General features: G+C 41.7%; 2 protein-coding genes across 2 annotated transcripts; one reads left to right on the top strand and one right to left on the bottom strand.

The window, feature by feature from the left end:
- Positions 1–873: 873 nt before the first annotated feature.
- si:ch211-197l9.2 lies at positions 874–26,528 on the top strand. The gene is made up of 9 exons (XM_041800251.1): positions 874–1,552; positions 6,691–6,915; positions 13,337–13,495; positions 19,602–19,673; positions 19,762–20,901; positions 22,316–22,435; positions 24,402–24,451; positions 24,536–25,709; positions 26,078–26,528. The coding sequence occupies exons 1-9, from the start codon at positions 917–919 to the stop codon at positions 26,231–26,233; spliced, it is 3,732 nt and encodes a 1,243-aa protein (XP_041656185.1). The 5' UTR covers positions 874–916; the 3' UTR covers positions 26,234–26,528.
- LOC121518063 (tripartite motif-containing protein 16-like) lies at positions 9,488–11,626 on the bottom strand. The gene has a single exon (XM_041800252.1). The coding sequence runs from the start codon at positions 11,624–11,626 to the stop codon at positions 9,953–9,955; it is 1,674 nt and encodes a 557-aa protein (XP_041656186.1). The 3' UTR covers positions 9,488–9,952.
- Positions 26,529–26,841: the final 313 nt, after the last annotated feature.

Below are 26,841 nucleotides of genomic sequence, written 5' to 3'. Positions count from 1 at the left end.
CATTCAATTCCATTCTACCATTCCACTCTAGGTAGGTAGAAAAAGGTAGAAAGAGGCAAAAATGGGTGAAAGTGGCAAAAATAGGCAAACTGCAAAAAACAGGATAAAACTGTCAAAAATGGTTTGAAAGTGAAAAAATGAGTGAAAAGTGTCTAAAATGGGCAAACATCAGCAATAAGGCGGGAAAATGGGCAAAACGCATCAAAGAGCGGCAGAAAAGGCGGGAAAAAAGGGGAAAAATTGCAAAAAGCAGGATAAAAGTGTCAAAAACAAGTGGCTAAGATGGGGAAAATGTTTCAAATTGAGATTTAAAGAGCCACAAGTCATCACCAAAGAGCCACACGTTGAGCATCGCTGGCCTAGGGCCTCAAAATGAAAATAACCAACAAAGCCAGCCAGCCAATCAGCAGCCAGCAGGTCAGGATAATGAGCGCCACACCCTGGACACCCCTGCTGCTGACTGTGTGGATCTATAGATGTGAGAAAGTTATTAAAGACTCATGAAAAAGAAAAATCAGCCAAGAGTTGTAAAATATTTCCCCATAGATTCTGGTAAAGTCGAGTTCAACTTTCAAACTAATCTTTTTTCATCATAAAATTTGATATTTAAAGTATTTAAGGTGGAAAAGAAAACCTTTCTATCGTAGAGTATTGTAAAGACTTAATAGCATGGTCTTATTTTGGAAACAATGGGCGGAAGTGATTTACAAGCTCCTCGTGTCTGCCTCGCTGCTTTGTCCCCTCCTCTCCTCTGCGCGTATTTTGGAAGAGTTTCAGTTTTCAGGATGGAGAGGAACCAGTCGGATCTCCTCAGTGAGCAGCAGAGTTAAAGACTGTCTGTGGGATGAGTGTGATCGTTTAAGACCGGGAAAGCTGCGCTTCTGTTTTTATTCACTTCAATCTCAAAAGCGTAAAGATGAGCAGAGACGGAGACAAGAGCGCAAAGACTTCTATCCGGAACCAAAAACAAGCCAGGACGCAGCCGCAGGTTTGTGTCCTGAAGAAGAAGAAGAAGGACCCGTCAGTGAGGGATGAAATCTCCACAGTCTCACAGTCAGGACGCGACAGTGGGAAGGAGATTAAATCAGCGGGAGCGCAGGGGAAACGAGCAGAGAAAGTGTGGACAGGTGCCACCGTGGAGGGTGAGAGGAGCCCCGCTGCGCAGAGGAAACTGTCCGACGCCAGTAACGCTTCTGAGGACCTGAGCAAAGACTCCGGCTGCCTGTCTGGGAAACTGTCCTCCTCCGACAGCAGCTCAGAGATCTCTGACTGCACCTCCGAGGGCAACAAGCAGGAATCCCCGAGCTGCGACAATGACTTAAGCTGGACAGACGGCAGAGCTTATGGTCAGCCGGACAGCGAGAGCGCAGCAGACGGGAAAGCGTGCGTAAAGGCAGCAGGAGATCCACGCGCCCCCCAACCTGATGCTGCTGGAGGAGGACTCGGTTTGTTTAACTCCTCGGGGACGTTTCTGGAGCTCATGATGGGGGAGACAAGCGATGATCTCGCCAGAGAGGTGGAAGATTTGAGATCAGAGAACGAGTATCTCAAAGTGAGTGCAATTTCCTCCAATCACAACCGATTTAAATGTGCTCCATGTAGTTTTCATGATGATCTCATTTTCATGCATCTGTATGCTGCTTTGTGTTGTTTTTGTGAGATCTGTAAGAAGCCCTCAGACTGCAGAGGGATTTTCTGTAAGTGCTCCTGTCAGTCTTCATTAGAGAGGAAGCTTCCAGACATGGATCAAAAGTCAGGAGACTGGGACGCACAGATAGCCTAGCGCAGTGGTTCTCAATCTGGGGTCCGCGAGCCACAGCTTGGGGGTCCGCGAAATAATTAGAGAAAAAACGATAAAAGTAAGTCCATGTCATTACAAAGCAAATCATTTAAATTCACAGAGGGACCACAGTGGCATAAAACAACCACTAAACCAGTCACTCCCAATAAAGTCAGCTTTGGACCAATAAAGATCAGATACCATTGTGTGATTGTTGTTTAATTGTCACATTTTTACCACATTTAACTCATTTTTACCCCTTTTTACTATTTTGTGACAGTTGTCAGCCAATTAAGCTACCTTTTCCCATTAAATACCACCTTTCCTATTTTTTTGTCCTATTTTGCCACTGCACTGATTTTTGCCCATTTTAGTCACTTTCCTCTCATTTTTCTGCCAGTTTTTTTTTTTTTTTTTTTTTGCCCCTTTTGGACTTTTTTTGTCCCTTTTCACAATGTTTTCACCACTTTTCACCCATTTAAGCTACCTTTTGCCATCAAATTCCACTTGTGTCCTTATTTTTAGCCCATTTTAGCAGCTTCTTTTTGCCACTTTTATCCCGTTTTTGCCCTTTTCACAATATTTTGCCCATTTAAGCTACCTTTTGCCATTAAATACCACTTGTGTCCTTATTTTTGCCCATTTTCATAACTTCTTTTAGCCCCTTTTATCCTATTTTTGCCCTTCTCCAACATTTTTTTGCCCATTTAAGCTACCCTTTTCCATTAAATACCACTTGATTCCTATTTTTTTACCCTATTTTGCCACTCTTGACTGCTTTTTGCCCATTTTAGTGACTTTTTTGCTGTGTTTTTGCCACTTTCGAACCCTTTTTTCCCCCTTTAACTTATTTTTATGCTACTTCAGCACGTTTTGCCACTTTTCGCCACTTAGATCGTGGCTCTTGCAAAGGTATTTTTCAACGATTTGGCTCTTTGGTTGAGCAGGGGATGAGTAACACTGTTTTAAAAGCTTAAGGGTTATTTGGGGGTCCTTGGAAAATTTTCTGCGCTGTAAGGGGTCCCTAGCCCCAAAAAGTTTGAGAACCCCTGGTCTAGCGGTCTAAGGCGCAACCCATGTACGTGGGTGGCCTGGCCTGTGGCCCTTTACCACATGTCTCTATCCACTGCCCTCCTCTATAGAAAAAAGGCCTGAAAAGCCCAAAAATAAATCTAAAAAGAAAGTCAGGAGTCTCTTACTGCTTCATTCAAATAAAAACACAGTTTAAATCAGTACACAGACCGCCACTGTTTGCTGGTCCATCAGCTCTGAACAAACTGCCTGTGGTGATGGAGCACAGAAATAGGAAATTACTCAGTAATAAATGCACATTTATGTAATTGCTGCCATTTAATTGAGCAGTATTTCAGTTCAGTCTGTAAGTGAAGGAGACAATGCATTAATTAAAGCATTACATTTTAATCATGATTAATTAGGGGAGACTGGGGACAGTTGTAACACTTTTTACATTACTTTCAGTTACTCAGAGACTAGTTGGACTAGGCACACCAAATCTTTACATATTAAACTTACATGTGTCTGCTAATTACCCGTACCATTTAAAGATGGCTACATATGACATATCAATCACAATGATTATTTGAATAGAGGAATTCAGATCAGTTGCAACATATTAAAAAAACAGTTTAGTGTTTGTGTTTATACTGTCTTTATACTGTCTTGGCTGGTCGTGAACCCGTGACCTTATGGATATGTGCCACCCTGCTACGAAGCCGTGACAGATAGGGGGCGCAAAATAACACCCCCAAGAGAGTTGGCAAGGGAAAAACCGTCAGTATGTGTGCACAACGCACTGAAACGTAACTCCACAAACAAACAGCAATACTCAGAGCTTTCACAACACAAAAGCACACCTGCAATTTCTCTCTAAGGTCCTGAAGATGGACCAGTTGAGATCTAGTCATTCAAGTACTGGAAACAAAACAAATTACAGGAATGCGCTATCTTTTACTGCATTTAAAGAGGTAAACTCTCACTTATTAATCATTCTAATGTTAGTACTCCTAGAATGATTACAATGTAAAATGTATTTCCAGGATTAAAGCAGCAGAGAAATCCTGCCTCTGTGGTGAAAAACACTGGATTCATCATTTCCCATGAGGAGTCAGGATAGCGGTAGTGACATTGTTTTGACATCATCGGGATTTTTTCACCATTGTCTTACAAATCAGCTGATGATGGTGATGCTGACTCACGTTACAGCTAACTCATCATACCGGCACCTTAAGTATTTGTTTGAAGTTCTAATTCTTGGTGGTCGGTGCTCAGTCTGGATTACTTAATGCATTTGTAAGTAACACGCAGAATGTCTGTTTCACTTTGAGGTACAAATGTCACACTGTCTTAGTTTTCTGCTGAATTTTACATCCTTTGGAAAACTTGAGTTATTTTTTCATGACTGGAATTTGGCCTGCGGTTGCTAACAGCCTTCTTTTGTTTAACAAACTTTAAAAAACACTCTTTTTATAGGCTATTGCTTTACACAAACTGAGGTCAGGATAGCTAATTGATTTCAACAGTGTGGCATATGATCAACCTTCATCACTAACCATACACCTCTAAAAGACTAAATAAAATGAGAAAAGATCTCCTGTCATTTACTGAACATGGCAACAACTGACCAAAGTGCTGCACACGGAGGAAAAAGGCAGAGAGGACAATTATTACAATAACAATCAAAAAGTTAAAAGGACTGCGTTAAATACTGTTAAATCTGCTGCTGAATCTATGTTCAGCACTTAGAATAACTGTAAACATGCTTACCACCGTTGTTCAGGCAGATTTTGTTGCATGTATTTTCAGATTTGTCTAATTTAAAAGAAATTAAGAAGGACAAACATTTGCTAAATCAAAGCATGAACCAAAGCTTTATGACACCCAGAAGTACACTGTAAAACTCAAAACAAGTACATTTGTCTAATTTCTAGTCAAAAATGTCCCATTAATCTTCCTGAAATCCACACCCCATTAACAAACCAGATAATCATCTTATTTCAAGATATTAAAAGCAAAGTACGTGACCTGAGATGCCTGTTAAAAGTAAAAATAGCTGCCAATGTAGGAGGAGAAATCAGCTTAACTTTCTCAAAATGAGATCTTTGTATTATTTCAGGGAAGTGAACTAATTTTTTCTTATTGCAGCAGAAGCTATTTTTACTCATGGCAAGCCCTCATGGCCTTAGTTTTGCTTGTACCTTGAATTAGATGTTAATCTCAACTCAACCCAACTGTCCGTATAGAGCACTTTTCATGTACAGAAGCAGGCAGACCAAAGCCTACTAGTAGGCTCTCCTTCATGAATAACTAAAGGAGGAACAAAGTAAGATGCTTACCAAGGTTATAAAATCACTTCAGATTTAAAAAGGTAGCCTGTTCAGCATTTTAACATCCAGAGGCAGAGAGCTCTCTTGTGCTTGTGTTGGTGACACGAGGGACATTTGATAGTGTGTGATATGAGTGTGACCTTTATATTAAGTGCACAATTTAGCTTATTAAATTAGTTCAAAGAGGATAAATGCTATGAAAAAAGTGAAAACTAAAATGAAAGGTACTCAAGTGAAATGGAAAACTGTTCTGTGGTCAGAAGAATCCGTCTAGACCAGTAGTTCTCAACTGGTTGAGTCACGGGACCCACCATCAACTCCTCAAGGAGAGTTGCGCCCCAAATTTTGAAGATTTTTTTTGATCAATCAGAAGTTTTTCATAAAAAACAGTGGAGCTCGGGGCTAAGACAGTACAAAAGGTGTAACAGAACAATGAAACAGGACAAAATATGCATGTTTTATGGAGTCTTATAGACAATTTGGTGCAATTTTTTTTCCCAGGCACACATCTGTGACCCACTGAAAAGGGCTTTGCGACCCACTTTTTGGGTCCTGACCCACCAGTTAAGAATCACTGGTTGAGACTTTTCAACAATATGAAACATTTGATTTACGATTAAATCAAATCCAGCAAAGGAGACCCAGGATTGTTGAGCAGCTGGAACTGTAGCTCGTGATCTTCAGGCCTTTAGATGGCACTGCATTAAAAATAAGCATCATTCTGTTCTGGAAATCACTGCATGGGTTCAGGAACACTTCCAGAAATCGCAGTTTGGCATGCCATTCAAAACGCGAGTTAAAGCTGAATCATACAGAGAAGAAGCCGTATGTGAACATTAGAGATGCTGCCCTCCTCTCCAGGGCAGAGCTCATTTAAAATGGACTGAGGCAAAATGGAAAACTGTTCTGTGGTCAGAATAATCAGTCTAGACCTTTCACCAATAGAAAAGACTTCCAGCAATGAAAACCCCGGACTGTTGAGCAGCTAAAATCTTACACCAGACAAGAATGGGACAACATTCCTCTCCCAAAACCCCAGTAACTGGTCTCCTCACTTCCCAAACTTTTACAGACTGCTGTTGAAAGAAGGGGTGCTACTATGCATTGGTAAACATGGCCCTGTCCCTACTTTTTTAAGATGTACTACTGCTAGCAAATTCAGAGGAGCTAATATTTTTCATTAAATGGAAAAACGTCTCAGTTTCAGTATCTTATTTGTTGTGAATGTTCTAGTGTGAATAAAATGTGGATTTATGAGGTTTGCAAATTTACACAGTGTCCCAACTTTTTTTTGGAATAGTAGATGTAAACATGTTATTTCAAGACACTCAACAAGTAAAATTTAATTTGTTCTTCTTGGACAATTTCTGAACTGATTATGAGCACTTCATGTCTCTCTTTTTGCTTTATACACCTAAAAAATATGATTTGTTTATCAGCTGGATGTATTTTTACATAAGAGGAAAAACCCCCAAAATAGATCTAGAAATTGTGGTTACATATTTCAGACAAATGCACGTCCTTACTGAAGGATAAAAAACAAATGTGTGTTTTTGTTTTTCTCAGGATGAGGTGGAGGAGCTCCGCTGTGAGATGCTGGAAATGCGCGACATGTTCCAGGAGGAGGAGGTGTACCAGCTGCAGGAGCTCCGGCTGCAGCTGGAGCAGGCCAACAAAACCTGTCGCATCCTGCAGTACCGCCTCCGCAAGGCCGAGCGCCGCAGCATCCGGGTGGCTCAGACGGGACAGGTGGACGGGGAGCTGGTCAGGAGCCTGGAGCACGATATCAAGGTCAGACGTCACCTTCCCTTTCATTGCAGCACCCTCCTCTTCCTCTGTCTGTGTGCGTGTGTGCGGTCGAATAAAATCTAACTCACCAACCACAACCAGTAAAAGCTCCTCAGTAAAACTGGCTTTATCCTGAATCACAGCTGCATCCATTTGTAACATCAAAGTGGGCATTTTGTGTCAACCCTGTGAAGTTTTTCTCTCATTTGAGCTCTCTGATAAGTGATTGAGCCTTACACATCACTGAGGAACAGTAATCTTTGACAGCAGCCTGAGTCACGACCGCTCGCCGTGCTGTTAAACCTCCCAGCTGCTTTTTCAAGGCCTCAACAGTTTAACGAGTTTGAAATGTCTTCATCATGCTTCCTGTTTATATTTTTATAGTAAGACGGGGTAATTATGCGGTGAGTTGTTCTCCATGAGCAGAAAGCAGCAAAGCTCAGTAATCTTAATCAGGTCGATAAATGAGACTGTGTGGTGGCACTGAGAGCCGGGCTGTGTGTGGTGGTGTTAAATTCCCCAAACCCTCCCCCTCTCTCCCCCCTCTAACCCCAATCCACTCATGAATTCCTGTCACAAGCTTTTCTTGTAAAGTCTCTCAGTTTTTTCCAGAACAACTGCTGGGAAACGACATACTGCAATCACAAAATAACGCTCAGGGATAGTTCAGGGGCCCAAGGATTTACTTCACAGCTCTGTATTTGGCCTATATGGGCCCCAGATATGCAACATAGGCCATACACAGCAAGGCTCTATATTTTTTTTAAATCTTGGTTTGTATATATTAAATAAAATCATATAAAGTGCTTTCTGGATAGTTTATGCAAAGGTATTCATAAATGAAAACACCATAATCTATGGCAGCCAGGTAAGACTCAGCTTTTCTTTGATGTCAACTCAGTAAAGTCTGCTAAGAGTTTTAGTTTCAGTTAATTCATGGACAGATTCACATTATCCATACAACCAGTTTATTTGATCAAAAACCCAGGCTACATAGAACAATGAATCCTCTCCTTATTGGTTTAAACAGGATATCAAGGTTTAGAAATACCTCACAGTACATCAACTTTAAAATAAACAACAATTCACTCTATCACCTAAATGATTAGTGTAGTTACACATCGAACAAAAGTCTGCTGCTTCATTATTTAAGACTCAGAAACTAGAAAAGCTAATGCCTCTGAGGGTAGTCAGTGCTGGACAGTGAAAGTACAACAGGCCAAGATAAACAGACACAGGAAGTGTTGAAAGACACTCAAATATACTGAATGTTTGAGAAGATGTTCTAGATTCATAGACACCCACTATTGAGCATTTTTTCATTATTAATCACCAAAAAATGCAGACAAAATCCTACACATGGTCTACATTATACAAAAACATTCGCAGTATTTAGATATTTTAAGGTTGTCCATTTATATATTTTTACACAGTTTGTTTCAAAATGACCCAATCACGGTTATCTTAATGATGAATGGTGTTTATTAAAAACACACTTGATGATCCTCAGTCATATTTGAAACCAGAAGACTGGGAGCCCTGTTTGAATAGCACAAATATACAAGCAACATTTAGAAAATGGTTTCCTTTCCAGTACCACCCCCTGCTTCAGATGTTGATAATCTATAATAATTAATTTAAAAAAAGAAATACTTCTAAATTAAATAAAATGATAATCCCCCATTTGGACTAAACATAATCTTGTGGTTGATAAACATATGTTTGGGATTCTTACTAAAACCTTTTACTGAGCATTAGACATGGCATCTAATTTTTAAAATCAGCATCCAAAAGCATAAAATTTTATGATATAAACAATATTGTCTCCTATAGTTTGTTTAAAAATCTAAACTGTAAATAAAGGCATATAAATGCTTATATGTGCTAAAAAGTATCGGCCTATATCATCTCTGAATATCAGCCTTTATCAGCCTGTATCAGCTATGAATTTCAGCTTATATATCAGCCTCTGTTGGCTGATGCCAGCTTTAAATATCAGTCTATATCGGCTATGAATTCAGGCTGTATGAATAAGTAAGTTTTGTTTTAGGTAGTACCAACAGACCTACTTCAGCTGAAGTTTTATTCTTTGTTCATTCCCATTCCTTGAATTTTATGAACAAAGGACTGAAGGGTTTTTTTGTCCATTCTTACACTTTAGAGCATGTTCAAGGGACTGAAACTATGGGTTTCAGTTATATCTATACAGTGCTTAACAAATTTATTAGACCACCCTAACCAAACCAAAGTAAGCTTTATGCCACAGCTGCCCTAAATTAACAGCATTGGTAATTACAAAAATCCTTTTTTATGTTTCTGCAATGATTAATACACCAATATGTAGAAGCTCTTTAACCCAAATGATATTTTTAATGCTAAAATAGAATTATTATTGTTACTCATGAATTTTCAAATTTACTGATTTACAAAAAAAACCCTGAAAAAATAGTAAAGCACATTATTATTTCTTGATTAATATGTCAAATTATAGTTATTTACATTCATTCATACATTCATTACATTTACATTCCTGAACAGAAAACGTAGTTTTAGTGGTTGAATGTTATGCTTGATTCATTTGACTTCTCAGAGAAGCCCAGTGAGTCGGCTCAAATTTGGGTGACTTCAGTTTGAAATCCCTCATTCCTGTTCAAAATGGTAAAAAGTGGAGAGCTCACTGAAAATGAAAGAGTTAAGCACTTTATATAGCTATTGATTTTGGTATTAGCCAAAATTAATTTTGAAATATCAGCATATCACATATCAGCAAAAAATGAATATCAGGCATCCCTACTTGTAAAAAATCTGATCTGTTTTTGTGGTCAGACATGAGAGAAAATGTTGCCATAGTGGGAGTGTTACACCAAAAGATGTGATGAAGAAATCAATGGTAGCCATTGGCCAGATTGTTAATTAAACATCTGTATCAGTACTGGCCCTAATTTTCACAATCTGTGCATCTCTATATCAATATATATTAAAAATTTGAATTATTGCCCCCACAGCAACAAAGATGAATAAAACCTCATGTCTCTCGTATCTATTTGAGTCTACAGAACTCTGCAGAGTCTCCACTGCTACACTCAAACCCAAGCCCAGCACACAGAGGCTGCGTGAATGCGGTCTGGACTGTGTGGAGGAGAGTCATGCTATCAGAGATGCTGTAGAAGGACAGAATACCTTCACTGTGATCCAGGAACACTCCGACTCTGGAAGAGCGAGGACCTGGGACAAGAGTGTGGATGTTGTTGTGCCAAAACCCATAACCAAAGTGATCACAATCTAACGCCCAGGATTTGTCATCGTGCCCAAATCCAGTGCTACCGAACATCCTGTCTCTGATGAAGTCCTTGTCTGCAACTGCTACACTAACTCCCTCTCCTCTCCACTCCACCTCCCAGTAGCAGCGTCCAGTCAGGCTCTCCTCACCCAGCACCTGATGGCTATTGTTGATGCCATATAAACCAGGCTGCTTCGGATCTTTCATGTATGTTGCTTTTCTGTTCCTCTTAGATATCAGCAGCTGTTGATGTCGTATGCTTCGATCCAGTGTGATGTCACGAGAATATTTTAAGAAATAAGCTCTGGTCTTGGGTTCTGTTTGTGATGGTAAAACCTCCACATCAGTCACTGTTGATGACACATTTGTCCATTTCTCACTCAGAGCATCCTGCAGTTTATCTCTGACTTTTGACACAGCCGCTGTCACATCCTCAAAGTACTTGAGAGGATGGATATTCATGCTGGATGATCCTGTAGAATCACTGATTTGTGACAATAAGGGGTAGTCTTGTAGAAACTGGATGTGATCCTCTGTGAATGAGAGCTTCTTCAGCTCAGCGTCTTTCCTCTTCAGCTCCATGATCTCCTGCTCCAGCTTCTCCTGAAGCTCTTTGACCCGATTTACCTCAGCTTCCTGCTGGGATCTGACCTGCTGCTTCACATCAGAGCGTCTTCTCTCCATGAGACTCATGATCTCAGTGAAGATCCTCTCACCCTGTTCTACTGCTCTATCAGCAGAGTGATTGATAGCCTCCACCTCCTGCTGAAGCTGCTTCACATCTCTCTCTTTGTTCTGTATTCTCTGCTGGATGCTTTGCCGATTCACTTCGAGCTCTTTCTGCCTCTCGGTTCTCTCTGCTGTGGCTGAGACCGTGTCGTGGCCTTTGTGTTCGTCCACAGAGCACAGGTAACAGATGCACTGCTGATCAGTACGGCAGAACATCTTCATCACCTCGTCATGACGAGAGCAGATGTTCTCCTGGAGCTTCTTGGAGGGCTCCACCAGCTTGTGTTTTGCATAGGCAGGGATTTCATAGTGAGGCTGCAGATGTGTCTCACAAAAGGAGATCAAACAAAACAGACAGGACTTACAAGCTTTCTGTTTGCTCCCAGTGCAGACATCACAGACTACATCTTCATGTCCAGAATGGCGATGATCAGGAGCAGAGTGGAGTCCACTTTTCTTCATTTTCTCCACTAAAACTGCCAGAATGGTGTTTTTCAGCAGGACAGGCCTCGGTGTGAATGTCTGCCTACACTGAGGGCAGCTGTAGACGCTCCTTTCATCCTCCTTATCCCAGTGGGTTGTGATACAGCTCATGCAGTAGCTGTGCCCACAAGAAACAGTCACCGGATCCTTCAGTAGATCCACACAGATCGAGCAGGTGAAGGTTTCTCGGTCCAGCTGAACTCCTTTCTGAGCTTCTGCCATTTCACCTCTCAGCAACAATGACTGTATGGTTTTCACTGCCTGAGAACTGAAACTAGAGTTCACCTCAGATCTGCAAAACATGTGCTTGTGCTGTGCTCTCATTGGTTACACCCATCTACAAACTGTAGATCTGGAGAGGAGGGAACAAGGAAATATGTGTCCAAAGCTGAGCTGACTGTGTGTCAGAGCAGGAAGAAGGGGAGGTGTGAGTCAGCTCTGGCTCTTTCAAGGAGGAGGAGCAGTATAATGAAGATAATTCTACTCTCGGATGTATATTGAACAAACGAGGGTTTAGGACCACTTGAGAAAACCATTATCAGTTAACAGCATGTTGCTGCATCTTCAAATGTTAAGTTAGGACTTCCATACAATGCAAAATCCATTTATGGACAACATCCAGCAACTTCTCAAATGGATTAAAAGAGGTAAAAATTAGTTAAAAGGTGTCAAAAATGGGTGAAAAGTAGCAAAAATTGGTTAAAAGTGGAGATATTGTGACAAAAACGGGTAATAAGTGTTTAAAAAAATGACAAAAAAGCAGCAAGAAATGGGCAGAAAGAAGTAAAAATTGGCAAAGAGCAGCAAAAAAGTTTTAAATGCAGATAATCTGGCAGAAATTGGCCAAAAAAGGAGCTAAAAGCAGCTAAAGTAGGCAAAATGTTGCAAAAAGATGCTGTAGAAATGGGCAAAAAAGTGGTTGAGAAAACTTGACAGAATTGGCTGAAGAGGGCCAAAAAGGGGCTAAAAGTTGCAAAAAACGTTTTTAAAAAGTGGCAAAAATGGGTGTAAAGCAGAAAAGAATGGCAGAAATAGAAAAACTGTGGAAGAAACAGGCAAAAGATGGCCAAAGTAGGTAAAAAGTTGCTAAAAGGTGTTGCAAAAATGGCAAGAAAACAGGCAAAAATTTGCAGTTATATGCAAAAAGTTAGTTAAATGAGGCAGAAATGGTATTAAAAAAAAAGGTAAAAATAGGATAAAGTGGCAGAAATAGGCAAAAAGCATAAAAAATGTTTAAAAATGGCAATAGATTGGGCAATAATGGATGGATGGGAAAAAGTGCCACAAATAAATTATTCCACAGTCAAAAGCAAACAAAGGTTTCACCCATTTTTCAGCTACAAAATCAGGTAACTGTCAGTTAGTCAGGATGCTGGCACCAATGCTATTGCTCCAACACAGATGCATTGATGTCATTAAATCAAAACTGGGGACTGCCTATTCTCTAGGTTTTTCAGGGGCCCAGCTAAAATCTGTGGGCGGGTCTGTGTCATTATGAAACACAAAACAAGACAACAGAGGCAAACAATGCCACTCTTGATACTCCAACAAAAAGTGTCTTCAGTCTTAAGACACTTTCACCTTTACTACAAATGCAAAAAAACTACTACAAAAACACCAAACAGCAACAAAGTGACATAAAACTACTGACAGAAATGTAAAATGATCACAAAGGGAAACAACAGAGAAATCCAAAAACCACATATGCAATCTACCTTCAGATGAAAAAATGTAAAACAGTAAGAAGAAAATGCACATATTTAAACTGAGGCAAGACTCCAGAGATGGCCAAAGTAACACCAAGACAGCACAGACTTGCTGTCATGACAGAGGATTAAATAGCTGGCCTACATGTTGACCCCAAGGGGCCCGCTGTCTTTACCCGTCCATCACTGGAGCTACAATAACCTGCTGAATTGTCTTTGTTCTCAGGTTGCAAAGAGCGTCTCCCTGCGGCTGTACAATGAGCTGGAGGTGGTGCAGAAGAAGAATGCACAGCTGGAGTGGGAAAATGAGATGCTGCGGGAGAAGACGCAGGCACAAGAAGTGGCCAGACAGGTGTTACAGGCCGAAGTGGACAAAGCCAGAGAGGTGAGAGTTAAACACAGTATTTCATATTAAAGGTTTCCCCGGCCCCCAGTCAAATATTTATTTAACTTATTCTTATGGGACTAAGGTGTTTGAGTGTCATTCAAGTGGTGACCTCTGCAGCTGGAAAATAAAACCATTTAAAAGTGCAAAAACTGCAGTTCCTCAAGTGTCCACTTGAGGGTGGCTGCAAGAACTCAACAAATCCCATTGACTTCCATGTTAAAATGCTGTACAGCAGACATAAACATGTTTACAGATTGGTATGAAAACAGTTCTGGTCTTAAAGACACATTTTTGGCTTTTTCAGCAAAGATAGTTACCCTCATGTAAGTCACCATCAGTTACAAACTAATGATGTTTCTAAGCATCTATTTCCCCATTCAGCTAAATTTTGTTTAACCGACTAGTCTAAAGAGGAGAAAATCCTTAGAAAAAAGTCATATTCCTCACAAGGTCATTGTGTTAGTGATAACGATGTGAGCCTGATATACTCTGTACAACGTGGCTAACAATAGCAGCTAGCACCGTCAGCCTTCGTTCACTCTTTGCAGATCGATATCCTGCTTTGATATGTGGCCTATTTTCACGCCGGTTAAGAAGTTAGATGTGAGTTCAACCCTCAACAGCCTAAATACCACTTTATTTCCGTTTTTTACTTAAAAAACTGTCATTCAACTGTTAAGCTACCGCTGAGCTTCTCATACTTACATCCAGTGAAGTGCCATGGGAACGCTCAGACAGGAAGGCAGCGGCCATTAACTGAAGCTACAGCGGCCTCTAGTGATGGGAGGGTCATTACAGTTTAAAAGAGCATTATAGACCGGGATTTCAAGCCAGAGTTTATAAAATATGATAGGTAAACATCAGAGGGTGCTGCCTTTTACTGCACAGTGTTTGTGTTCTCCTTATATATCTTTTCAGAATTTTAAAAACTTGAAAGCAGAATCATTATTAGTCGGTTGTTTTCTCACTTAACAAGAAATCAAGAGGGGTTAGCATGTGATCATGAGGCTTAAAAATGGACTTAGCAACTGCCAACTTAAGAATTCAAGTTTAATGCTAAGTATGCACGGTTTGTAACAGGGGTAAACACAGTTAAATGGTTACATTTGTTTATCAAATCAGCCTCCGTGAGATTTACAAGTCAGTTAAACTAGTTACCAGTAAAACCTTAAAGGCCAACAACCTCCCTGTATGATGTTTCTGGCTGCATAACACAAAACTTCACTTAAACCTCAAAGGGGATACGTGTTAACCATTTTATGTTGTTTTAATGAACCAGATGCAAAATCTATTGTTTAAAACTCTTTTGAATTTCTCTAGAAATGACATTACCTCTAAGTTACACCTGTCTGCCTCCCCTTCTCATCAAAGGAGCGGGTCATGACGTCTCTCACAGGCTGAGATAAGGTAGTCTGGTGGAGGGTGGTGGATATTGATGAGTAGACTCAGTAGACTATTTTATATGGAAATTATATCAGACATGGAGGCAGCTTTTAGCCTGAGTATTTTTATCCATCTTTAATCCCATTGTGAGGAGTTTCCAACTTGTTATGAAACAGACAAAAATGAATGGCAATGCCTTAAGAGCTTTAAAAGAAAACAAGACCGTTCTGTGTTGCAAGTTTTCATACTGGCAGGCACTGCCACCAGGCATGTGTCAGACAAAGTGAATAAAAATCAGTGAATTACATGCATACAGGTTCCTACGCCTTTAAAGTCAAATTTAAGACTTTAAAAATGTGTGGAAAACTTAAACACCTTATACCTGTTATTATGGTTTTTTTTTAAAAATATTCTCCTCCATGAGCACTGGTGGTTTGAAGGATCTTAAAAGTGTTCCTGTTGTCGCTTTTTCAAATTTCAGACTTTTTAGAACCCCAGTAATGCATTTTGTGTATGTTGGAGCTTTTACAAAACAGGCGTGCCCAGAAGACCTCCAGAGGAAGGCACTTAGGAGGCATCCTGATCAGATGCCTGAACCACCTCAACTTGCTCCTTTCGACGTGAAGCAGCGGCTTTACTTTGAGATCCTTCCGGATGTCCGAGCTTCTCACCCTATCTCTGAGGCTGAGCCCAGCCACCCTCCCGAGGAATCTCACTTCGACTGCTTGAACCCGCAATCTCATTTTTACAGTCATCGCCCAGAGTTCACGACCATAGTTGAGGGTTGGGGCATAGATCATTGCCTTCCCTCTTCACCACGACAGCACGGTACAACATCTTCAATACTGCCGATGCTTCACCAGTCCACCAGTCAATCTCACGGTCCATTCTACCCTCACTCGTGAACAAGACCCCGAGATATTTGAACTCCCTCACTTGGGGCAGAGACTCACTCCCCACCTGAAGGGAGCAGTCTACCGTTTTCTGGCAGAGAACCAGAGGAAGACATTTGTGTGTGCTCTGAATGCTCTAAATAATTGTTTCTCAATGTCTCAATGTGTCTGGACCCCTAAATAGGTACAAAAACATGAAGGATATTGTGGATTTTGCCTTTTTGCTTGCTGTAAGCTTGCAAAAATATGCCAGGTAAAATCCCTCTTGTCCATTTTTAAACAAACAGTAACCAGGCCTTATCCCAGTAACATATGTCCAGTACTTTTTTTCTTATTTTAAGACGTGTTTGAACTAAATTAAAGCAAATATATGAAGTTTCTGACCACTTTCAACAAAACAGTCGGCCATTCCTTCTAGGAACATGATAAAGCATTCCTTTTTTTCTGAAATGGGAAACTAACATCTTAGATGTAAAAGAAATGTATAATTTGTGGGACTTATTCTTTAATTCATGGCAAGAAAGCAAATAGAAAACATACATTAAAAAAAAAAAAGTGTCCCTTTATACTTGAGTTCACCCCTCTGCTTTTGTCTTGGGGGTAAAAAACTCCCCAACAAAAACCTCAAAGTTCCTGACAAGAGCTTCAAACTTTGAATATCTTTATTGTGATAACACTGTTGGCCTGAATCCTGACAGAAACACAAGCTGCCTCCATCTCTCTGCTCAGGAATCCTCCTCCACATTTCTGCTGCTTCACAGCTGCACCCATCCCGGCCAGTTGTCCCTCGTGAAGTCAGGCGACACATGACCCTGGTGTGGTTCAATGATACGAGCAGAGGAGGGCACGGCCGGCAGCTGCCTGGTGCCACAGCAGGGTGAAGCAGCCTGGTATGCTGAGGCCTGAACTCTAAGCACAGCTGATATCCTCAGCTGAGCAGACAGAGGAAAGAGAGCGAGAGATTACAAAAATAGACCCTCCCTCTCATGCGTTCTGCTTTATTAAGCTAGGCTAAATCTGGATCAGCAAGTATTATGGCATTCATAAAGGCCAGTGTTTGTGCTGCGACACACTGACCTACAAGTGTCTTCTTTAGATTCTTTTATCAAACGGTGGTCACCACACCCTGTCAGAGATTGAGTGTCCAGCACACCTTTTGTTCTTTGTGCCTCCTGCCTTGATGGCTGCTGTGATAACCATGGTGCACCTCTAATCCAGGATTCAGCACTTTGGCAAGAGCTCAGTCTGGGCTACTCATCAGAGACAGCTGCTAGTCCCTTTGATCCCAACAGGGAAATCCACTTAGATTACCTAATCTAGCAGCACAAAACACAGTGGATTCATGTGAAGAGGTGGGAAACTCTTTAGAGAGTGCAGGAAATAAAATATGACTTTTTCTGAAGGTGACAGTAACACAAAGTGTAATGTCATGTTTACACAGGAACAATTCAATGAAAACTGAATCACATTTTTCAGTTTCAGGAAAACGTTCAGACAACAATGCTTCGATAACAACCGCCATGCACACAGATCGTCAAAAAAAATGGCACTGGGACACAGTCATGTTGGAATAGAAGACATTCCCCAAACTGTTTCCACAAAGTTGGAAGCATAGCATTTTCCAAAAGGTCTTGGTATGCTGGAACATTAGTGTTGCCCTTCACTGGAGATAAAGGGACCTAGCCAATCCCTGAAAAACAGCCTCATACCATAACCCCTCCTCCACCACAGTACAACCCAGACTCGCCCGTCTGACCTCCAAACAGAGAAGCGACATTTGACACTCCACGGATCATGTTTTCACTGGTCCATAGTCCAGTGTCAGTATACTTTATGCCACTCCATCCAATGCTTAGTGTTGGACTTTGTGACGTGAGGCTTGCATGCCGCTACTCGGCCATGGAAACCCGTTCCATGAAGCTCCCACCACACAGTTTCTGTGCTTACATTAATGCCAGTGGGAAATCAGAGCTCTTCACCTGTGGGATCAGCAGAATGTTGACGCCATGCACCTTAGCGGTCATTGGCCCTGCTCTGAGAGTTTACATGATCTTCTGTTGTTCCTAAATGCTTCCACTTTCTAACAATATCACTTAGAGTTGACTGTGGTATATCCAGCAGGGATGAAATTTCACAAACCATCTTATTGCAAAGGTGGCATCCGGCACACTTGAAGTCACTAAGCTCTTCAGAACGACCCATTTTGTATCACAAATATTGGCAAATAGAGACTGTATGGGCTTGATTCTATACAACTGCAACGGATCTGATTCAACCACCTGAATTCAAGAATCAACAGGTATGGACAAATACTTTTGTCCATATAGTGTTTGTGACAAGTGGTGTTTTTACGTTTTAAACACTAAAAACTTAGTTGGGCCTAAATGAATGGCCTAAATGCATCAAAAGGTTGACATTTTGTGTAAAAGTGATAAGCCCAAAGTTTATTTTTACAAAAAAAGATCAACAGTCATTTTCGTCATCCATCATGCTCTGCTCACAGTATACAGAATCTCTGCAGCGTTGAATCGAAAAGACTGTGACTATCTCCTTATGTTTGCCTCCTTTAGTCTGCAGAAGATGACTATTATTAACACACTGACATCCTGTCTCGTGTTGAGGAGCGAGACAATGCTGCCAGACAGAAGCTGACATTCCTCTCATGCTCAGACTCAACAAAGACACTCGGTCATGTAGGGAAGGACAGAACTTGGGAATCAGTGTCAGGCCTCTCTGAAAGAAGCCAAAAAGGCACACAATGGAAATTTTATACAATTTCATAAAACTTGAATTTATAGCCCAGGCTTTTAGTAGAGTCTATGAAATGTCCTCTTTATTAGAGACAGTCATGTCATCACTATGAAAATAAGAGACAAGCCTTTAATTATTTTCAAACAAAACAGGCACAGCAAAGATGAGAAAGACAAAAGAACTGCATACTTGAACCAGAAAGAAAATTGATTAACCCCTTGTTAAGCCTCACCCTAACCCTCACCAGGGGGTGACCACTTGTCTGCAGCAGCAGAGCCAAGATCTAGCCTGTCTGATAATATTCAACCAACTGGCAGCAGTCACTAAAGTTGGCATAATTTAGCTTAGAGCCTGTAGACTAGGGGTGTCCAGACTTTTTCCATTGGGGGCCACATAAAGAAATAAACAAGGATGCGTGGGCCACTCATATATATATCTGACTTTGATATTAAAGTTAGTAAAACCAATCTAATGTTGGTTAAGATATGCTCAGTGATTGGGTATGCTTGAATGGCTTGTTGATGGCTGACAAGGCAAATGGCGAATCATTTTAAAGATTTTGGGGAGGCCAATCAGATTTCAGAGAGCTCTAGTCAGCTCAGGCTACCACTGGCCTCGCCCCTGGAACGTCAGTGGTGCGCCCATTTGAGCATTATAAATCAAGATGTCATTATTATTTTGGTTGCCAATATTTTTACTATTTATAGTGTTGTTTCAATTTATCCTGAACAAAACAGCTATAAATCCTTGTCAAAATGTTTGTTTACAGTATTAGCATGGTAGCACTGCCTTGTGCTGAAACTAAGAAGAAGAATACAGTGTAGCACAAGCTTCAGGCTCTATTGAGGGCCATATTTGATTTAGTTTGGACACCCCTAATGTAGTCAGTCTGGAAGCAGTCTGACTGCAAATCACAGACCTTGCAGACCGCTGTGGTGTTGCAGGACTTGTGCATGACTTAAGAAACCCAGACATCTAATTTGCTCTTTTAAATAAAATTACTTGTTCATAACAGGTAGCCTGGTTTATTTCTGCTCAGTATATTAATCGCTGTTCATTTTTATCTACATTTCCAGGGCACTTTGAAAAGAAAGAGTATTCGATCGGCTGTCAGCAAGGCTGAGAAGAGGCTCTCTCAGCAGATCGAGGTTTGTTCTGCATGTCTGATTTTAAATATAGCTACACCAATTAAACATGTCTGACCGGTCTTCATTATTGTTTTTTAATTCCAAGCAGGATGACAGCGCTGATCTCAGGTGCCAACTCCACTTTGCCAAAGAGGAATTAGCTCTCATGTGCAAGAAGCTCACCAAGCTGGTATCAGAGAGTGAGGTGATGCGGGAGGAGCTGGCCAAATACCGCTCAGCCTTCGGTGACGTAGACGCCAACTCGTTCCCTGAGGGCAAGCGGCACTCTGCACGCGCCAGGGAGGCAGAGGTCAAAGTCCACCTGAAACTGGTGGAGGAGGAGGCCACGCTCCTGAGCCGGCGCATCGTTGAACTTGAGGTGGAAAACCGGGGACTGCGAGCGGAAATGAGCGACCTGAGAGAGAAAGTAGGAAGAGGGGAGGAAGAGGAAGAGGAGAATCAGGAGGTGTTGGAGGAAAATGTGTCTGCTTCCACTCAAGTGAAGGAGAGAGATGGAAGGGAGCAAGGTTTGAAAAAAGGATGCAAGACCTATCAGGACAAGGATGCAGAAAAAAGTAAAAATAACGTTGAGAAATCTTCACGAGGCAGCAAATCATGGACCGAAACGAAGATGCCTGCTTGTCATACAGCCAGAGAGGGTCCTGTGGGTGGTGAGTGGGACCCTTCAGACCCTCTCCAGAGTGAGAACAAGAAACTTGATGGAGAACTCAGAGGTATGACAGTGAATGACTTTGAAACTCTTCTGGCTCTCAGAGATCATTCCTGCATTCTTAGTTCAGCCATTCAGTTCCTGATGCCGCCAACAAAAAATGGCCACTCGTCTCCGTCAAGTGCTTTTACCTCTCCTACAGAAACAGACTCCAATGGCAAGGCTCATAAGATATTCCCTCCAGCACCTTTGAATGAAGCTTTGGAGCTTCTACAGGCCATGCTGACAGCATTCATAGGGAGACTGGAGACGCTTCTAACAGACAGACAAGCTTTAGAGTCCAACACTTTCTCCTTCCTTCCTGGAGAGAGCTCAGAAAGAGAAGCTCTGAGTCGGCAGGTTGAAGATCTACGCACCTCAGAGGTTAAAGAGCGAGAGAAACAAACAGGACAGGCATCTTCCTCCCAGTCTGACACCATCAGCAGCTGCAGGGACCCAAAAATCCGCCTTTCACTGCAGATTCTGTGGATCATCCATCAGTGGTGTCAGGTTAAAGGACCTGGAGTTGAGGAAAAAGAGGTAAAGCAATTTGCATGTATGGCTTAAAGAGACATTTCTTTTAATGGGGTGTCACAAGGTATTTGTCAATGATACATATGTTAGCCACAGGAGATGCCGGCCGGTAAGGCCTCTTTAAGGAGAGGCCAGAGTGCCAGAATTGAAGCTAGGCTGTACGGCTATGCAGACGGGATTGTCTCACTGCAGACAGGAACTGCTTTAAATAATGGCACAAATAGTGCTGATACAAAGAAGCGCAGACTTTTTTTTTTTATAAATATGTTAATATTTAGAATATTTCTTGTCAAAGAATGATTATTTTTTCACTTTCTGGTCCCCAAGAGATGGTAGAACAAGCTTGTGCAAAAAGAAGTCTTAGTCATTATTTTTATTGTGTCACAAAATTTCTATTTAGTTTTTTCTTTGACTTTGTAGACCCATAACTTTAAAAATCAAGTGACTTTACTGCAGTACAGATATTCTTAAAGCCCAGGTTGTCCTGAAAAAAAGATGTTTGAGCTTTACTGTGAACCACAGGGTTGATATTTTACAAGCTTTATAAGAGAAGAAGTCCAGGGGAGACACGATGGTTAAAAAAGAGCTTAGGGTTTGACTGGTTCACATCCACACTGCTGTGCTGAATATCTTCACTCACTGGTTCAGTTATATGTGAGTATAACCTGACACAGCCTCTGGACAACTCTGTCCCAAAAATTCTGGATAATAGTGCAAAACCATCCTGTTCCTATGAGATGCTATCGATGCTGTTAGTTCACCTTTGTTTACACTGAACTGAAGGGTGTTACAGAAGCAGTGAGGTAATCATTAAGACTCAGTGTTTGTTTAAAATATTAAGAATTAGTTAAACTGGCTTATAATTTTCCTACCAACTAACAAAGAATCCCACTTAAATCATTTAGCCAGCTAATTGAGCAATCCACTATTCACACCTATGTTTTGTTTTCTTCTTGGCTTCCTCTATGCATTTTTGCTCATTGACCTCTGGGTCAAAGCCTGTTACGGGGATTATTGAGCATTCACTGTATATTTAGGCCAGTTTGAGACCAATTAAGGTTTCTCTTGCAAAAGTGAATTGACCCCAAACTGCATGATCTAGGAGTGTTAGTCCAACCTTGTGCTGTTCCACTTGGTCCAATTCCAATCAGGCTAACTTGTAATTTAAAAGTCCGACTTTACCTGGAAAGAACACGAAATTGACTTTTGCAAACATCATGTAAACAGACTGACTTTGTCTAACATCTAGCTCACTGCATCGGTTTAAATTAGCAATATAGAGGTATTTTATCTTGGGGCTGCTCCTGATTATGATCATTTTGTTTTTGCATGTCATACTAAGCCATAAGTCTGTTTCATAACCAGCTAAAACCTCATATGATCTCTAAATCCCCACCTAAACATGTTTGTTTGTGTTTAGGTTAAAGACAAAACCATGTCAGTTCTGCGGGGATTGTTGCAGGACCTCGGCACAGAGCTCCAGGATGATCCAGTTGACTTTGACACTCAGGCCAAAGCCACACAAGTCAAGGCAGCTGAGGTAAGTGTTTACCCTTCAGGCCCACCCCCCTCCCCGCTGTGTGTTAGTCTGTGTGATACAGCAGGACGTCCTGACGATGATCTGTCTCTCTGGCTGCAAGTGGTCGTGACTTTCAGCTGAACAGGCATCATGAAAAGACTCATGCCAGAGTATTTAGGCTAAGCTCTTATAGGGGCTGCAGCCAAACAGGACACGCATGTTCAGATCTCCTGCATGAAAACACACAGCTGATCCACGGCGTCGCCCAGACCTGCTGGACCTTCTTTGTTCAGAGAAAAAGCTCCTTAGTCTTCTTGTTCGGATGTAAATAAATGTTTCATAAGATGTTCTGATAAGAAATATAATCTGGTGTTTTGAGTCCATGCCACTGAAATGTTGGAGCGTCTTTTGCGGCAGCGTGGCTCAAGATCTGCTCTGAAGAGACGGATTTATTTCTTTCATGGTTGTTTTTTTCTTCTTATCTCACTGGCTAGACACTAATCCCCCCATTCCTCGGAGACACAAGGAGTTCTACATGAAATAACAAGTCTAAAAATCTGCTTCAGCCATGTTAGCAGCAATCAGGCAGATATCAACATAAAGTGAAGCTTTGAGTTAGAATACATGCACTACAGTGTGTACGTGCTAATGCAGTATATATGTCAGTAAAGCGTGAGCATATCAGGGTTTTTAAAAAAGGTTTGACCTGAGAGTCCAAGCAACTGGGAAAAATCCCAAACAACAACCATCAGTAGTATAACCATTACCCAAAGTTGAAGGATGATCAGTGCTGGGTGTCTGTAGCACATTTCTTCATCATATTGCCTATACATAATTAGACAATGCATTTAAAAGGAATATGCAATTTTAAAAACTTGTTTTCAGTATTTTTTTTTAGTGTTGTACTCAGCACCACACTATCCGAGACCAAGACAAGACCAAGACTTTTCGGGGTTGAGACCGAGTCAAGACCAAGACCATAAAAAACAATTTTTAAAAAACATGACAAGGTTAAACAGTTAAAGAGCATTCTCTTTTTAATTTGTTTTCTTTTAATAAATTTGACAGATAAAAACAAGGTGTCTGCAACTCTTTCAAAGCACAACATGCAAAAATCAACTTTGTTTAACTAACTTCTTGTACATAAATCCTTGTATGTATTTAAAAGCCACCAACAAGTCTGGAATTATTTTAAATATCTGAAAATCAGATGTTTATGCAGATTTGTCAGGTAAATGAGGTCTTAGTAGGTGTTCAGAGATATTTCTGACTAGAAATAAGATGGATCGATCTCTGATTTTTTGCAGGTGTAGCTACTTATTGTTTGAGCAAGTGCTTCTCCTTATTATCACATTAATGAAGTCAAAGAATAGCCGATCACTGCTGGTCTTGACCGGCCTTTATTGAAAATCCAGAGTCTGGCCAGTCCGAGACTGAGACATTCAAAATTTGGTCTTGAGACCGGTCTCAAGACCAAGACCATTCTTGAATACTACAACGCTAGTATTTTTGCATGCATATTTGGGTATCTAGAATGTCTACCAACCCACAAATTGTGAAATAAGCCAACCTAGCCCTTTGTTTGTGGTCCACCAATGTCTCGCAGTCTGCACAGGATCTGTCTTATTCTTATTTACAAGGCTGTTCTCCCTTTCTGTCCTTTGACCTTTATCAGTCAGAGGAGCACAGGAACAAGTCATTTTCTTTTTTTTGTAAGGTTTATTTTGGGCATTTTTGTGCCTTTATCACCCTTATAGAGCACAAATTTGTGCAGTAGACAAAAAAAAAAATCTGGTTACCACTGATACCTGACAATTCTTCATCTGAAGAACGTACAGTAAATGTCTATAATTATCTCTACAAGCCAGCTAAAACTGAGGGGCATTTTCAATATGAGAAAAAAATGTGAATCAGCAAGTGACATCAGACTAACTCCAGGTTCAGAAGCCTTTATTTCACAGATGTATTTTGTTCTCTCTTCCCTCAGGCGGCCCTCAGCAGTATCTTTCAAGATAATCTCCACTCTACAGCTGACAGGTCAGTGGGTTTTTTTCCCATTTTGTTTTTCTTGGTTTTTATGTCTCTGTAATGCATATCAAATTTATGTCTCTATTCTCACAGAGCTTACAGCTCAACGTGGAGGAGGCGACAGTTTCCCCCTCACAGCTGTAAGAAGAAGAACTGGTACTACGTGTCCCAGGAGGCCGCCCAGCTGGACAGAGAAGACCCGGTTAAGACGTGGGACCATCTAATCATGCCGCTCAGCTTCCCAGATCTCGACTTTGAGCAGATGTCCCTGGAAAGGAGCCACACTGCCCCTGAGAAGTCATCGTTCAGAATCTACTACAGCCCCCCATCGGCTCGTCGGGTCCAGCTGGCTCAGCAGAAGCAAAGCCTGGTCGCAGACACAGAGTCCTTTAACTCCGCTTCGTCCTGGTGCACGCCGCTAACCTCCTTCTCTCAGCTCTGTCTGGACTCGGCTCATAACTTGAGCGACGACATGAAGGAGATGACGGCCAGCTGGAAGCAGGCGGTTCAGGGCAGCTCACAGGAGGGAAGGGGGAGACTCCAGGGGCGGAGGCAGGATGGGGTCTGCTCGTGTACCCAGGCAAACATGAAGCCTCAGATGGTGAGCGTTGGTCTGCAGACGGATGGGATGCATGGATCAGTCACTATGAGAAACAGTCCATCCAGAATCCTCAGCCCCTCCTTGATCTCCACTCGCTCCCAACACTTCTCCGCCTCACTGGACAAGTCACCAAGCAGAGGAGAGCGGTCCAGGACCTCCACCTCCTCGCCCAAGCTGTACCGCAGACACTCCAGTTCATCCTCTCCCTCCTCATCCAACAACATAAGCCCCTCATCCTCTAATCAGTCTACCTCCAGAGACCGAGCTCTTTGGAACATGACTCACAGCCAAAGCGGTCTCTCTTGGAGCCGACAGAGCAGCCTCAGAGGTCAGAACCAGAGCCCGGTGAGCGGCACCAAGCCCCAGAGCAAATCTGTCGGACCAAACCGTTACGGCATGGTCACAGAGTTCCTGCGCCGGGTGAGCGGCCGGGTGGATAAGCCAGCTCCAGTGTCTGGGCAGAAGATGAAGAGCGGACTGAAGAGTCCAGAACGAGTTCCAACGAGGCCTCCTGCTGCTCCGCTGCAAAGGAGCGACAGCGTGACGAGGATCGTCAACCAGAGGTTCATGAAGCAGAGAGAGGAGGCCGGTCGAGCTCAGAGGGAGGAGAAGGGGGGGGGCTTGAGTCCAAGTGTCCGGCAAAGTCCAAGCACGTCGACCTCAGAGGTCAGTGAAACAAACATTCATGTTTTGTCGGATTTGTCTGATTCAGAGAAAGCTACACAGAAATGGTTCAAAGACAACAAGGTGACTGTTTTGGAGTGGCAGAGTCAAAGCCCACAACTCAGTTCATAAGAGAAAGGTGCTTCTACTAAATACTGAGTTGAAGGGGGTGAATATTTATGCAGTTGCTTAATTCACATTACATACACACAGATGTTTAATTGACATGACTTTGTAGAAATGCACACCTCTGTTACAGACCAATTGTAGTCAACAATTGAGGATTCTTTTATATGTCTGCAACTAGTTAACTCTTGGTCAGTTTTTCTGTCTCGTCTGAGTCCTTATTTCTTCTTTTTTTTTAAAACCAGGAAGGAAACTACGACTGCAGCTCCAGTGGCACGCTGACTTTCTGCTTCTCCCGTCCATCTCGCTTCTCTCAGAGACAAACGTCCAACCCCAGCAAACTCCCTCAGCACAGATACTCTCCTCCAGTGAGCGTGGCCGGAGAGTCTGCCTGTGAGTGAGAGGGAGGAGAAACAGCAGAGATCCTTCAGGACAGCTGAGAGCAGCCAGAGCCACGAGGGAGGAATTTAAAATCTAATCTTTAAACGTAAACACTCCTGAGATACAGACACAGCAAGGATGATCTGTGGGAATTAGAGGGCTGTTTGTGGGATGTTTCTTCAAACTAAAATCATTCATATTTACAAATTTTTAAATTATATAAACTGATTTTGCACTTGTATCACAAACTAAAGATTAATTTTTTATCATATTTGTTTTTGTAGAGAATTACCTCATGTTTTGTTGATTAAACTTATAAATACGATCTAATTTCTCTGTCTGTGTTGCGTTGATTTCACTGAAGCTGCAGAAACGTGCTCATGCTGCAGCAATCAGCACGTTGAGGTTCCTGTCTGTTACGTCACAAGCTCAAAAAGGAAAAAGCGACCGCTAAGTAGTTAACGAGATCAGATTTACACGTGTCAGGAGCATCATCCTCCTCACTCTCCCTGTATGATTGTCTTGACTTTCACTGTCACTGAAAGCCTGCAGCAGCACATCAGTGAGCACTCCGGTTTGAATTTTTGCTAAATCCTCTTATAAAACTTTATTTTGAGTGTGAGAATGA

This window comes from Cheilinus undulatus, linkage group 11 (assembly GCF_018320785.1).
Source record: "Cheilinus undulatus linkage group 11, ASM1832078v1, whole genome shotgun sequence".
Taxonomy (NCBI): Eukaryota; Metazoa; Chordata; class Actinopteri; order Labriformes; family Labridae; genus Cheilinus; species Cheilinus undulatus.
This window is presented reverse-complemented; position numbering and strand designations above follow the sequence as displayed.

Excerpts from the sequence above, each read along its gene's own strand:
- si:ch211-197l9.2 (XM_041800251.1), top strand. The coding sequence starts at position 917 with ATGAGCAGAGACGGAGACAAGAGCGCAAAGACTTCTATCCGGAACCAA. Across the intron at positions 13,496-19,601 it reads AAGTGGACAAAGCCAGAGAG|GGCACTTTGAAAAGAAAGAG; the intron begins GTGAGAGTTAAA and ends CTACATTTCCAG. Across the intron at positions 22,436-24,401 it reads CACAAGTCAAGGCAGCTGAG|GCGGCCCTCAGCAGTATCTT; the intron begins GTAAGTGTTTAC and ends CTCTTCCCTCAG.
- LOC121518063 (XM_041800252.1), bottom strand. The coding sequence starts at position 11,626 with ATGGCAGAAGCTCAGAAAGGAGTTCAGCTGGACCGAGAAACCTTCACC.